General features: G+C 42.0%; 1 protein-coding gene across 4 annotated transcripts in view; it reads right to left on the reverse strand.

Moving 5' to 3' along the window:
- Positions 1–494: 494 nt before the first annotated feature.
- LOC116597796 (WAS/WASL-interacting protein family member 1) overlaps positions 495–14071 on the reverse strand; it is a 114764-nt gene continuing 101187 nt past the window's right edge. For all 4 annotated transcript variants that reach the window (XM_032355990.1, XM_032355991.1, XM_032355992.1 and 1 more), the window contains 4 exons: positions 13136–13906; positions 8173–8385; positions 7318–7431; positions 495–3556 (listed from right to left, as the gene is read on the reverse strand). In XM_032355990.1, the coding sequence (XP_032211881.1) occupies positions 3501–3556; positions 7318–7431; positions 8173–8385; positions 13136–13906 (1154 nt within the window). In that variant the 3' untranslated portion in view covers positions 495–3500. The remainder of the gene's footprint in view (positions 3557–7317; positions 7432–8172; positions 8386–13135; positions 13907–14071) is intronic.

Genomic DNA, 14071 nt, shown 5'->3' on the forward strand with positions numbered 1-14071 from the left:
TTTCTTGCCCATTGTTCCCACCATCCATCTTTACCTTAGAGTAGAAGCATCTGCCTCAAGGAAACAGACAGCAGACTCTGACTAGGATGCAGGTTCTCAGGAAAAACAAATAAGGGACTAGAAAGTGGGTGTGAGGAACCCTCACCATGGACTGCTGCCACCTCCTCCTCTTTTTCTTTGCTGTGAGTTTGTCTTTCTTTCTTTCTTTTTTTTTTTTTTAAAGGTTTTATTTATTTGACAGATAGAGATCACAAGTAGGCAGAGAGGCAGGCAGAGAGAGAGGAGGAAGCAGGCTCCCTGCCGAGCAGAGAGCCTGATATGGGGCTCGACCCCAGGACCCTGGGATCATGACCTGAGCGGAAGGCAGAGGCTTAACCCACTGAGCCACCCAGGTGCCCCAGAGCTTGTCTTTCTTTACCAGAGTAGAAAACAGAAAACAGACACTTGCCTTTTCATTTGCATTTACTAGATAATACTTAAATAAAAACCACCAGTTGACACTCTTATCACTCTGCTTTTATTTATTGTCTGGCTAACTTACAAAGACACAGATGTCTAGGGTAGTCTCTACCCCACCATTTAAACTGTCCTGATGATATAGATTCCAAAATGTGCATGTTTACATAGTGCAGTGGTATGAAAAACATTTGTTTTCTTTTATTGTCCCTTACTACAAACAGGGAAAAATTAATTTTGTGCCAAAAAATGTTGGGTGCTTTAACAACCATCCCATTTCTGCTAGTAAAATAACAAAATTGGTATTACAAGTTAAAATATAAAGGCCTAAGTTTTTACAAATATGCAAATAATCTGCTGCTTAGACATAAAAAGTCGGTTTCTTTCAAATCACAAAGTAAGGCACCATTGGATTAAACATTTCTCTTGGTTTTTACTAAATAAAATGCATAGTGAAATAAATATGGAACACTGAATTTTAATACTGTAACACATTTCAATATAAAATGATATGTGAATGTTAAAATACCGTATTGCATCTTGAATACATTTATCTGGAAATATTATGGAAGAAAACCCCAAATGTAAGCCCTGATTTCAGGAAGAAAATATTCATTTTTGTGATTTGCCATAGTTGAAGATTTTAGCATAGAAATTATTCAGTTTTGGATGCAATTAGGTTGCCAACTTTCAAAGAAAGGGTATAGGTGTATTAATGAAACACTGACTTAATTATATCCTAAAACTTCTCTCTCCTGGATGAACAGCAACTTTGAGCTATGACTGTTTCAGACTTTAGGATGATACCTACAAAGCTGGGATGTACAAAGAAACTGGCCATGCTTACTAGCCCTCACAAAATTCAGATCAAAATTCTTTGGATGAGACTTCTCTGCCATTATTTGCTGGGAAGGCCAGACTGCATCTTTTGTGAGGTGGCTTATTAGGCTTTATCATAGAGATTTGTAACAACCAGTCATATCTGCTCAAAGAATCCCAAATAAAATGATGCTTCTATAAAACCTGAAAAATTCTTTTTGGAAAATACTTAGCCAAGTTTGTTATACCTTTATATTTCTTGATTCCCTTTGGGCAAAGGGCCCCAAATAACTATATGAAAGACAGATGAATGGTAGAGGAGAGGGGGGAAAACCAAGTCCTCTAACATACTAAGCCCAGGACTTTGGCAAGGAAAGTTATAAAAATACAATATATCCAAATGGGCAACTTCATAATTTATTAGATATCCCATTTATTAGAACTCTAAGTTCTTTTGCCTTTATATAAATGAAACAATTCTTTATTCTATAAATAGGAATCCTTCTTTCAAATTTTTCTTTGGATTGATTTCTTGTTAGCATCTCCTGGTAGTACATGAACAATACACTGACACCATGACACAAAGTTTAAGTATACATATACATATGTGGCTGTGTGCTTTTAAAAAATAAGTAATGGTAATTTTAAACATAATCAACCATATAAAACCATATAAAATGGAAAAATTTCTCCCCAAATCTATAGCTAGATTTAAAAGTCCCAGTAAAGTTTTGTAAACAAAATCATACAAATAAAAGGGCAAGCCTGGCTCATTCCTATGGTCCTTTCATGGAGCTTGATTTGCATAGATCCAAGGCAAGGGATTCTCCCAATGGAGTCCAAACAAATTCTCTTCAATTTGTAGTAGCAATCTCTGTCAACCCCCTTAAACACCAGATTTAGATGTTTAGAGTTTCGCGCATCAACTCAAACCTGCTTGCTTCCTTCCACGTTTCCAACTGGCTACCTTTTCCTGACTTTCCCCCACAGTTACAGAGCCTGTGAGCCTCCCCCGCTCAGAGATGCATGCTGGGCAGCAGAGGAAATGAAGGCAAGGCAGGGGTCCAATGGACAGTTAGCTCAAGGCAGCGGGCTCTGAGGCCCCAAGCCTCGGCTGGCTTTCGGTTTCCTTCTAATGGCTTTATTCCACGTGACTGTAAACCCTGTTAGATCAGTTTCTGACCTTGGTACTGTCAAGCAACACCTAGATATGCACATCAAGGAAAGACGGGAAATAGGGGAACAAAATCGAAGGTCAAGCTATCTGTTGAACAAGGTGTTTGGTCCTAACTTGATTTTTAGTTACTTTTTGAATTGCTAAAATTCATCTCTCCTTTTTTGTTTTTGAAACAAGAGATTTTGCACTAGTCCACATCTTCTAGACCCGTGCTGCCCGAACATGGTAGCCACCGGCCACACAGGACTGTCGAGCCCTTGAGATGCAACTAGTCTGAATGGGGAATGTGCTCTCAATCAATGTAGGATACACGTGGGATTTTGAAGACTTGGTACCAAAACAGAATGTGAAATAGCTCATTAATAATTGTTATACTGATTGCAGGTTGAAATGGTAATAATTTGGGTGTTAGGGTTAAATAAAATATATTCAAATTAATTTCACCTATTTTCCTTTTTTAAGGTAGCTACTAGAAATTCAAACACCATTATATGTGGCTCACATTGTATTTCTGTTGGACAGCTCTGTCCTAGAGCTTATCTCAGACTGCCAAAGATTGGACATCCTGTAACTGAAAAATTTTATGTGAGCCCTGAGTGCTGCAACTTTCTTAGGTGGACTGTGGTTCCTGGAATCAGACAGAAAGCCAAGCATGCAAAAAAGTCATGGAAGCAAATAGCTCTCAGGACTTTAATGTTAGAGTCTGTAGCAAATTAGCACTGAATGTTTGAACTTGGTTGGTTGAAAGCTAGGACACAATGCATGTCTGCCACCTTGCCACGAAAGCCTCCTGACCCCTAAGCAGCCAGCACTGTAGCCAGGCTGTAGCTGAAGCAAGCACGAGCTTTGAGAATATACACAATCTAAAAAGCTAGGTGCGTTTCTTTACTGCATTCCCACCCCCTGCACACATATTCCCACATCACCCTCCCTTTCCCTACTGCCAGTATGAAGGGGACAAGTGAAGACAAGGGGAGGAGGGTTTGCACCCTTGGAGAACAACAACAGAAGGAGCTCTCGGGCTCGGCTGGAGAAGAGCAGGCAAAGATCACCTTGGGATGGGAGGAAGTGGTGGGGCACCCCTTTCTCTTCGGTTGGATCCACCTTGATGAAAAAATAGACAAAATATGAATTTGGTTAGAAAGCTTTTAGAGAAAGATCACTGTACAAACTAAAGGATGGTCACAAAAGTACCCACTATGTCACCCTCTATGACCAAGGCTGTGAAGAACAGGCACACCTGGGTGAGAAGTAAGAAATGAAGGCAAGCGAGGAAGGATCTCACTGAACATTTCTAGAGACGGATGACCCACCACTGGCTCCCAAGTACTTACCCAAAGTTAAGAAAATTAAAAAAAAAATTAGTTTTCCTCTTACCACATAGTATGTGTTTATTACAGATTTAGAAAATATGGATGGGGAGGTGCACGCCTGGGTGGCTTAGTGGGTTAAAGCCTCTGCCTTCGGCTCCAGTCATGATCTCAGGATCCTGGGATCAAACCCTCCATCGGGCTCTCTGCTCATCGGGGAGCCTGCTTCCCTCCCTCTCTCTCTGCCTGCCTCTCTGCCTACTTGTAATCTCTTGTCTGTCAAATAAATTAATAAAATCTTAAAAAAAAATATATGGATGAGCTAAAACAAAATAGAAACTCACCAATGCCTGTACCACCCAGAGATAACCAAAAAACATGATGTAAATACTTTCCATTTATCTTCTATATATAAACAGCTCCCTTTTTTTCTTCCCCAAATAGGATCATATATTGTCAGTCTGAACATTTTTCAGAGCCGTTACTGTTGATACATAAAATTATCTATTACATAAGTATGCTATATTTATCTAATCAATTCCTTTTTGTCAGACATTTAGGTATCTTCTAATTTCTCAATAATGCTTTTTTGAGACTAACCGTCCTAATGACTGTGACACTGTATTTCACTGTAGTTCTATGTGTATTCCCTTAATGATTAGTGATAGCGAGCATCTTTTCATATGCCTTTTTGGCAATATGGATATCTTCCTCAGAGAAGCGTCTATGCAAGTAATCAACCCATTTTAAAAATTGGGTTTTTGTTGTTGAATCATAGGAATTCTTTACATATTCTGGACATAACTTTTTGATCAAATATATGACTTGCAAATATTTTATTCCATTTCGTGTGTTGTCTCTCTGCTCTGTTGATAGTATTCTTTTAAAAACTAAGCATATTCATGGGTATAAGTACTGGGTTTAAAATCCATTCACAGTTTTTTAAGTTCATTTGTCCCACATCATTTTTTTTTTTGAGGCTCTAACAGGTTTTAGGCATGAAGCCGGGTACTCAGACACTGTGAGCAGATGTAGCAGGGACATATGTCAGCTGATTGGGTCCATTGTGGCTGCTGCTCTGGGGGGACTCAGAAGTGGGCTGGCACTGACAGATTCATCAGGAGGCATCTCAACCGGGATTTCCGAGACAGAACAAAAGCTCTGAGCAAGGGGAGGAGTTAGAGGAAGACAATGTCAGCTTGTTACCTTGCCTCTTCCTCTTGCCACCCCAACCGTATCTTTTCTTGGTCCCACACCTAAAGAGAGACGCATCTGGATAAAAACCAGTCATGTGTTGTGGGGCCTTGACCACAGCTGACATACCGTCAGCGGTCGGCACCAGGCAGGCTCCCCTGTGCGGGGCTGCAGTGAGATAGCAGGGCTTGGGGTTGCCTGGGGGCCCCCTCAGGCGGGCGCCCCACCCAGAGGTCCAGGCAGCTAAAGGAGCAGAACAAAACCACTCGACAGTACTTTGGTTTTGTTACAGAGATGATCTATTAAACACACAGAGCGCTAGAAATATTTAAAGCAAGTCCACAAAAACATTTTTGGGTACAGTGGACATTAATTCATCAGTTTCAGAAATATATTTAAATGCCCACCGTGTTTCAGGTTTGGGGTTTGGAGTAGTGAGAGGGTAGTTCCTGTCCTCGAGTTGCCTTTAGTCCTAGAGACAGCAGGGTGGGGAAGGGAATCTGTTCAGCTATGAAGTTAAAAATCTAGAGGAGGGGGGATGGTTCTGTTACTGATTTAAATATACAAACAGTACTTACAATAGATTAAGAATGCTTATAAGAAACCAGGAAAAATATTTAGAGTCCATATGAACAAGTCCTTAAAGTGAATTCGTTTGTTAATGCCGAAAAAGAAAGAGACAGAAGCCCCTTTTCATCTCACACACACACACACACACACACACACACCCCCTTGAAGCTATCTGTCCCATGCGAAGACTTACTTTTCACTCTTTCACTTGTATAACCTTATTATATTTCTACCTTTTTTTTATCAGCCATCTTCTAGGAATGGAGTATTTTACAAAAATGAGTTTCTCTAGAAATTAAACGTTTCCCTTTTCCTTTCAAGCAGCAATACTCTGTTTCCTTCTGGCATTTGTTTGTGGAAATTTTTCTTGAAACATCTTCTAATGTTCTGAATTCCTTAGGAGTGGCACAGAGCACAATGTGACCTGGTCCTCACAGCCCAACAGTAACTCCTGTGTTGTCCCGTGCGTGATACAGAGTACAATCCCGTATCCCTGTCTCTTTGACCTAAGACTGCCACCTGTCTCATCTCCCTGAAGCCACTAATTTTGCTTCTCACCAGACTTAACTGAAGCAGCTATGATTCTATGATTTATGGCTGGGAAACATCCAGCCACAAAGGACTGAAGAACTGGGCGCTATAGAGTCAGGAGACTCTTGAGTAGGACTAAGGAATGAGGACAAGGCTAGGGACAGTTACCTGACATGTGCAAATCCCACACCCCCCATTTCTGGTTTGGGAATTTGGTTCTAAATTTAAAGCTGTTACAAATCTGAGCCTCCTCAGTGATCTATGTGTGTTTTGTGCCGATTTTTTTCTTTGTTCTAACCACTTATTGTCATGAAATTTCAGTTTCTCTATTTCCTCCTCTTGTTCCCATTTTTGTTTCAATAGAGGAAAAGTGATTCACTTCTTTATGGTTGCATTATATATTTTAGCAAAACCCAGAAAAAATCTAAATGTCCAATAATGGTTAACTAAATCACTGTATGTTGACTTGATGGGATACTATAAAATAAAAATCATGTGATAAAATGGGAAGGTATTTTACTAAGCAAAGTTATGTAAACCCCACCACCAAGAAAGTACACTCTACTTAATAATGATAAATCAATAAGAATTATATGGATTAAAAATGAGCAGAGAACCTGGTAAAACGAATATATGTGGTGATTTTATGGAGATTATATGGAGAGATTATGGGTATATTTAAAATTTTCATGTAATGCTCTAAAATCTATAATCATAATATATTTATGACTTTATTATTATTTTAATATTTTATTTTTTTAAGTAATGTCTACACTCTAGGTGGGGCTCAGACTCACAACTCTGAGATCCAGAGTTGCCTATTCCACTGACTGACCCAGCCAGGTGCCCCTGATCATAATGTATCTAAAATATCAAGGCAGTTGCAGTGAGTTTTTGTTATAATTATTAAGACATCTAACTAGTCTCAAAACAAGTAGAAGACATTTGTCCTATCTTAGGAATGCCAAAATGGGGAAGTCTGTCCAAACAAGCAAAGCAATACAATTTAACCTATTAGCAAACCAAAGTTACATTGAGCTTGTGATGACATGTTAAAGTAATCGTTTCTCATATGCATTCCGGGTATCCCATTTTCCTCATCACTTGTGGAAGGACAGTTCACCAGAATTTAGATGGCTCCATATGGGGTTCTCTGTCCCACTCCAGGCAGGAGGCCTGGATTTCCTATATAACCTCTCTCGTATATAACCCAGGCTATAGTAGAATGAAGCCACCTGAAGCCCTTGCAGAAATACTCACTCCGGGATTCACTTCTTGCCAGTTTACTGGGATAACTTTTGGCTGTTGGTACATATGGCTCTGGAGGTGGCAAGTCAGAAATGGGATGGAAGTAGAATCTGCTTTCCCACTCATCTGAGGGAGAGAAACAAACAGCATCTTTAGTAACAATCGGCTACGAAGACTTACATAATGAAAGGACACAGAGAGCTGCAGAGAGCACTTCTAGTTTTATGCCTAGAAGTTTAGAGAAAACCCAGAAATGCAACAAATGTCACTGATCAGCGCATCAGTGAAATACGCTGGTCTTCGAATCAAAGCAAAGACAGATCTAAGTGACTTGAACTAGCGTGATTAGGACCCAGCCGGTCCCTCTTGGGACCTGGGGGCTAAAGTCTGAGATACCTTTCTTCCCACCAGCAGGCCCAGGAATAACTGGACCCTCTCATAAAAAAAGGCGGAGGAAAAGCCGCTTAATACCTGTAGATCATCAGGCCTCTTGCCCCAGCACACTGTTGAGAAAGGCAGGTAAGGTAGGTAATAAGATAAACGACAAAAATGACATTTTTTTAGGGTTTTGGAATCTTCTAGAAAGTTAACTAAAATGAGACTCCAACAGTGAGAGAGGAAAACAATCAGCCTTTTTGAAAAGGGAGGAGGAGGAAGGGAGGAGGAAGGATTACTACTTTGAATTTGAAATCATGGCGGTCTCTAATGGATAGATACTTAGATCAGAGCAGTGCAGTGTTCGAGGGTCATAGAAACAAGAAATGTTAATGCCAACACATGATGCACACAAATTTAACATTTAGTGGGTGCCCTGTAGCTTGAAAATGTTCCCAAGGTCCCTTCCCCAGAGGACGGACCCCACCTCACCTTCTCCTGAAGAGTCTTGGAAGCCATTTCTAATCGATGTTGATGGTGGAGGTGGGGGAGGTGCCCCTGCGCCAGGCCTGTCAGGAGGAAGAGGAGGCCTGGGTCCACTCCTGGGACTATCTACTCCACTCCTGGAAGGCAACTGGGGGGTGGCAGGCAGGGCCCGAGATGTGCTGCCATTTCTGCTTATTGGAGGGGGTGGTGGGAGAGGGCCTGGGACCAAAAAGAAAAAAAAAAAAAGGACAACATTTAGGGCAGTATCTTACATCCTACATTACTATCATCATGTCACTGCCAATGTGCAGTTATTGAGCACCTGCTGGATGTATACCCTATAATTAGAGCTTATGGAGAAATAGTGGAAACTTTCTAAGAGGTTTGGCCAAGCAAGGAATAAGTACAGATAAACACAGAACTGCACATATGTACACATGTTGATATCGATAGCTAAATGGCTGTCTTGGCTTTGGTTGTACTGAGATTAGAGATGATACGGTTAGGTTGAGAACGGGTGATAATCTGTTTATACGGACAACTATATCCTTTTAAAAACATTTTATAATCCTCTTAATTAGCTACTGAATTACTGTGATATGATACTTAGGAATAAATGCCATTTAGAAAAAGAATTTTTTAAAAAAGGAAGAAGCTAGTTTTGAAGTTATTTTAGGTCTTCAGAAGGACTAGGCTCTTTAAATGCACGGTAGTATTGCTAATTACACAAGCATGCTTCTGTGATGCATGCGATCTGTTTCTAGGCAGAAGCAGCATCAGGAAACCCACTATCAATCGTGCTGAGATTGGCAGGAGTTCCTTCTTGGTTCTTCCTCTTTGGGGAGGCGGATTAGTCAGTGTGCACGGCTGTGTACTCTGATCCTGACCCTGAACAAGCTGGTTACCACATGGAATGAAACTCTCTATATACAAAAGAGTACCAGAGAGTCATCTCACAGCACTCTTGCCAGGAATAAGTAGTGAAAAAGCAAATAAAAAGTATAATTTAAGTCTCTGAAACCATTTTAAAAAATTGCAATGGTATGGTATAATTAGAAATGTTTAAGTTCCTAAAAAAAAGGAAATTCTTTTTGATAATACAAAAGAAACCTGTCCTCCTTGTCCCATCTTCCAAATTCAGAGGCTATTTAGATTATAAGTAAATTAAAAAAAAAAAAAAAAAAAAGAACTTGAATCTTCCCATGCAAATCAAAATGGCCTTAGTAATCATTCCTGGTCTTCAGCAGTGTGCTTCTCTTGCAAGATGCTGACATTTTATGTAAATACAACATCTTATGGTACTATAAATATAAATGTCTTTTATTAACTACAGATTCAGAATCCACCTAAAGGACCTTAAACTGAACAACCCACCCATTGCATGTATCCCTGCCTGGCAGTCTTGGCCCAGACAGCTGATGGAGGTGAGAGGCATGTCCGGCCCTGGCTGGTTGGTCTCTCAAGGAGTCTTCAGTGCTTCTCCTGGTAGGGTTTATTTATTGCCCCATCTGTTTGCCATTGCTAGGCTCCCATTCAGGAGGAGCTGATTTACTGGGGGGAAAGTATCTCACATGCTGTGGGTTAATTTCACTGGTACTACCAGCGCACAGCTGTCACCAAACGCGAAATAGACTTCCAGTATTATGGGGCCTGATCGACTTGTTCTCTCTTTCTCTCTCTCTTCAAGTAAATGTTCATGTTCCTAACTCTCGAACCTTCCAGGACCCCTGCTCCAAACCTAGGCAAGCATAATAGATAAGAAAGCAGATTACACTTTTTTTTTCTTTTGAGACAGAGAGTTGGCAGAACTCTCTAAGGGGAAAGGGAGAGGGAGAATCTCAAGCACGTTCCCCCACTGAGCAGGAAGCCCAGCGCGGGGCTCGATCTCACAAGCCTGAGAACATGACCTAAGCCGCAAGCAAGAAACAGATGCTGAACTGACTGAGCCACCCAGGCACCCTCAGATTTCAACTTCTTGTAATAATAGCAACAAACTATTATTTATTGAATGCTGTTATATGCTAGGAATTAAGATAACCACTATACGCACTTGTCTCGCTTAATTCTTACAGCAACCCTGAGAGGTGAAGGGACACAGAAGAGGCTGCTGGTGTTGGAGGGGTAAAAACCTCAAGTCAGGTTTTGTCAAGACTCCAAATATGTCAAATTCTAAAGCCCACACTCCTAGCAATAAAGCCAGGCCTCCTCTCAAAATACAGATGGCTCTTGATGACCTCTCATAAGATCCTGTGGGAATGAAAGTTGGTAGGAATTTTCTAGAGGTCAGTTTGGAAGTACCTATGAAATTTATAGATTACTATGCATACCTGCTCACCAAAATACTCCATTTCGAGGAATTATTCCAGAGGAAATACATAGAAATGTGCAAAAATATTTAGCTACAAGAATATATTCCTTGCATTATCTGCAACAGTAAAAATCTAGAGATGGTTTGAATGAATAAATCAAGGTAAATGTGTAGAATCTAATATTATGCAGTCATTAGAAGTCAGGCTGTACAAGAATAGTTTATAATCCTATCAGAAGATGTTAATGACATTGATAAATAAAAAGCAAATAACCAAACAGTATGTATACTGTGATACTGATTTTGTAAACATAAATATATGTTTATATATATACGAATATATAAACACACACACGTTTTACTTATTTTTTTCCCTTTTTTTTTTTTTTTTGATTTGTCATTTCTTTTTTCTTTTTTTTTTTTTAAAGTGAGCTCTATGCCCAAGTGGGGCTTGACCTCATGACCCCAAGATCAGGAATTGCATACTCTACCGACTGAGCCAGTCAGGCACCCCTCTCAAAACATACATTTTAAAAAAGCTGAAAGGATAATAAAAAATGTTATGATTATTTCTGGGTGATGGTGGTAGGATTATAGATCATTTTTGTTTTCTTTATACTTTTCTGTATTTTCCATAATAAACGAACATGACTTATACAATCGAAATAAATAACATTATAACTTTATGTCACAGCCTGTCCTATTTTGGGGAAGATTTAATCTGTTGACTTGTCCATTTGGTAGAACCATGCAAACTGCTGCTTAGTCACTTTGGGGGAATACCACTAGCTGTTGGATAAGAAGAAAATACTGCATTTCATTCATCTATCTGTTTCCGTTTGTTCTCTAAAGACTACTGAATGAGATGCCATGATGTGTAGGGATTGGATTGAAATGACTGGTACTAGCTTTTTATATTTGTTGCCTATTGTCTGAGGCCAGAGCAGTTTGAAGTAGTGCTTCTCAAACTTTGCAGCACATTATAATCACTGGGGAGCCTCCAGATATCTTGATGCCCAGTCTGTAACCCAGAGCAATGAAACCAGAAACCCTGGGGAAGGGACCCAGCACGGTTTTTAAAGCTCTCCAGGAGATTCTAGCCCATGGTCACCTTTGAGGACTACTGATTTAAAGAGTGGTGTTTAGGGGCGCCTGCGTGGCTCAGTTGGTTAAGCGTCTGCCTTCAGCTCAGGTCATGATCTCAGGGTCCTGGGATCAAGCCCCGCATTGGGCTCCTTGCTCAGTGGGGAGCCTGCTTCTCCCTCTGCCCCTCTCACTGCTTGTGTTCCCTCTCTCTGTCAAATAAATAAATAAAATCTTAAAAAAAAAAAAAAAAGTTGTGTTTATTAGGTTCTTGTGGTCACAGGGCAAAAGGTTAGCTTCTCCTAAAGAAAAAGACACCCCATTTCCAGGCATCTTACATAACAATAATAAGGTTAAATTAAGAACATAGATGGTTCTACTATACCTATCAATAACCACTGTGAAATAAAAAGCACCTATTATAATTAGGAGAGAGTACAAGTTCTAGGGAATTCTCACTTCATTGCATTTCATAAAGTCTCAAAATTCTTCTCTTCGACCCAGCTTTCTCAGCCCGGGGGGTGGGGCGCAGCAGAGCCTTCAGTCCATGAAACAGCACGCAGCTCTTGAGTTGTTCTTATGAGCATTTTCAGGAACAAAAGGCCTCTACCTTTTTTTTTTTTTTTAAATTTTAAAAAACATTTTATTTATTTATTTGACAGAGACACAATGTGGGGGGGAACACAGCAGGGGGAGTGGGAGAAGAAAAGGCAGGCGTCCTGCTGAGCAGAGAGCCCGATGCGGGGCTCAATCCCAGGACCCTGAGATCATGACCCGAGCTGAAGGCAGATGCTTAACCCACTGAGCCACCCAGCTGCCCCCAAGGCCTTTACCTTTATCTGCTTCTCCAAGGGATTTATGTGCCAAAGCTGTTAACAAACAGCAAAATGGGCTCTAACACTTGTCTTTAATGACTAGGGACATGGCCTCAAAGCTTGACAGATGGAGAGAGCAGTACAAGAAAAGTTCATTGGCTCTTAGATAGCTACCCTTCTTGTTGGAATAATGGATGCTCTTACAGGAGACATGAATTTAGTTCCCCAATTAAGACAGCTGATATTCACTTTAGGGAAGTCAGGGCAGTAGCGTGGCGAGCACATTTGAGAATTGGAGGTCAAAGTTCTGGTCTCTTCTTATTAACTAGCTGGTGATCATTTTCCTTTATAAGTTAGTCAGGGTGTCTGGGTGGCTCAGTAGGTTAAGCGTCTGCCTTCGGCTCAGGTCGTGATTCCAGGGTCCTGGGATCGAGTCCCACAGTGGGGCTCCTTGTTCAGTGGGGAGTCTGCTTCTCCCTCTTGCTCTGCTTTCCCCGCCCCACTTACTCATAATTTCTCTCCCTCTCTCTCTCAAAAAAAAAGTCCCTTCATCTCTAAAATGCAGACAGAAATTGTAATCCCACTTTCCTCAGAGGTTCACAGGAGGTCAGGGTGAAGTCAGCCACGCTAAGTGTCACTCAAGATTAGAGCAGTCTGAGAGTTTACTTAAGCTTCTGTCAAGCTCCCTTTCCTTATACGATGATTAGTGACACGGGAACAGGCTGGGCTGTAGGAAGACATACTCCACCCCCGTGTGACATACCTGATCTGCCCGGTGGGTCCCTCACCGGAGGAGGAGGTCTCTCACTGGGGGGGGGAGGAAGAGGGCCTGATCGTCCTGGTGAAGGTAAGGGGGTTGTAGACGGCGTGAGGGACAAATTCCTCTGTGGGAGTCTTGGGGTTTCATCAGTGCCACTGGAACCTGGAGGCAGGGGAGGAGGGCCGGGCCTGCTTGGTGGCGGCGGTGGAGGTGGGGCCTGTGAGGAGGAGGAAGGCCTCGGGGTAGAAGGCACGGGGGGCTTGCTGTTCTGAGGGGGAGGCGGTGGGACCGCTTCCCTGTGGATGGAGGGCCTGTTGCCCACTGGAGGAGGCGGAGGGGGCGGTTTGTCCTCCAAGGCCCTGCTGGGGGTCGGGGGCAGGGGAGGCCTGTTGGAGAACGGTGAGGAGGAGCTGGAGGGTGTCTGGCGGACGGAGCCTCCTCCAAAAGCAGCACCTCGGTTTCCAGGGAAGGGGGGAGGGGTGGGCCCAGGACTGGGCTGCCGGGGGGCCCCAGGCACTGGTAGGGAGCCCCGGTTGTGCAGACTTGATTGAATGGGTCTTGGTGTATTGGGAACTGGAGGGGGAATGCTATCAGGCTTTGAGCCCACGTCAGGCCTCGGGGGAGGCATTCGACTCCTCTGAGGCTCTGGGGGACCACTTCTGTGGCCGGGAGAAGGCACAGGAAACCTCCCTGGGCCACTTGGGGGTGAGAAAGGCTTAGCAGATGTGGCTCTTCCTCCTGGTGGCAAAATTGGGGGTCGGCTTCCTCCAGAATCTGAAGAACAGGAAAAAAAATCCAGTTAGAAAATTAGGACCCCCTCTCAAAGGAATCAGAGAACTAGAGTATATTCTCAGCTACTGGATGGAAGTCCTTTCCTAGATGCTCTAAAGAATATAGCTATTATTTATATAAATCAGGTTCTAGTGGTCCTTCCAGGGG

Source organism: Mustela erminea, chromosome 8, assembly GCF_009829155.1.
Source record: "Mustela erminea isolate mMusErm1 chromosome 8, mMusErm1.Pri, whole genome shotgun sequence".
Classification (NCBI taxonomy): Eukaryota; Metazoa; Chordata; class Mammalia; order Carnivora; family Mustelidae; genus Mustela; species Mustela erminea.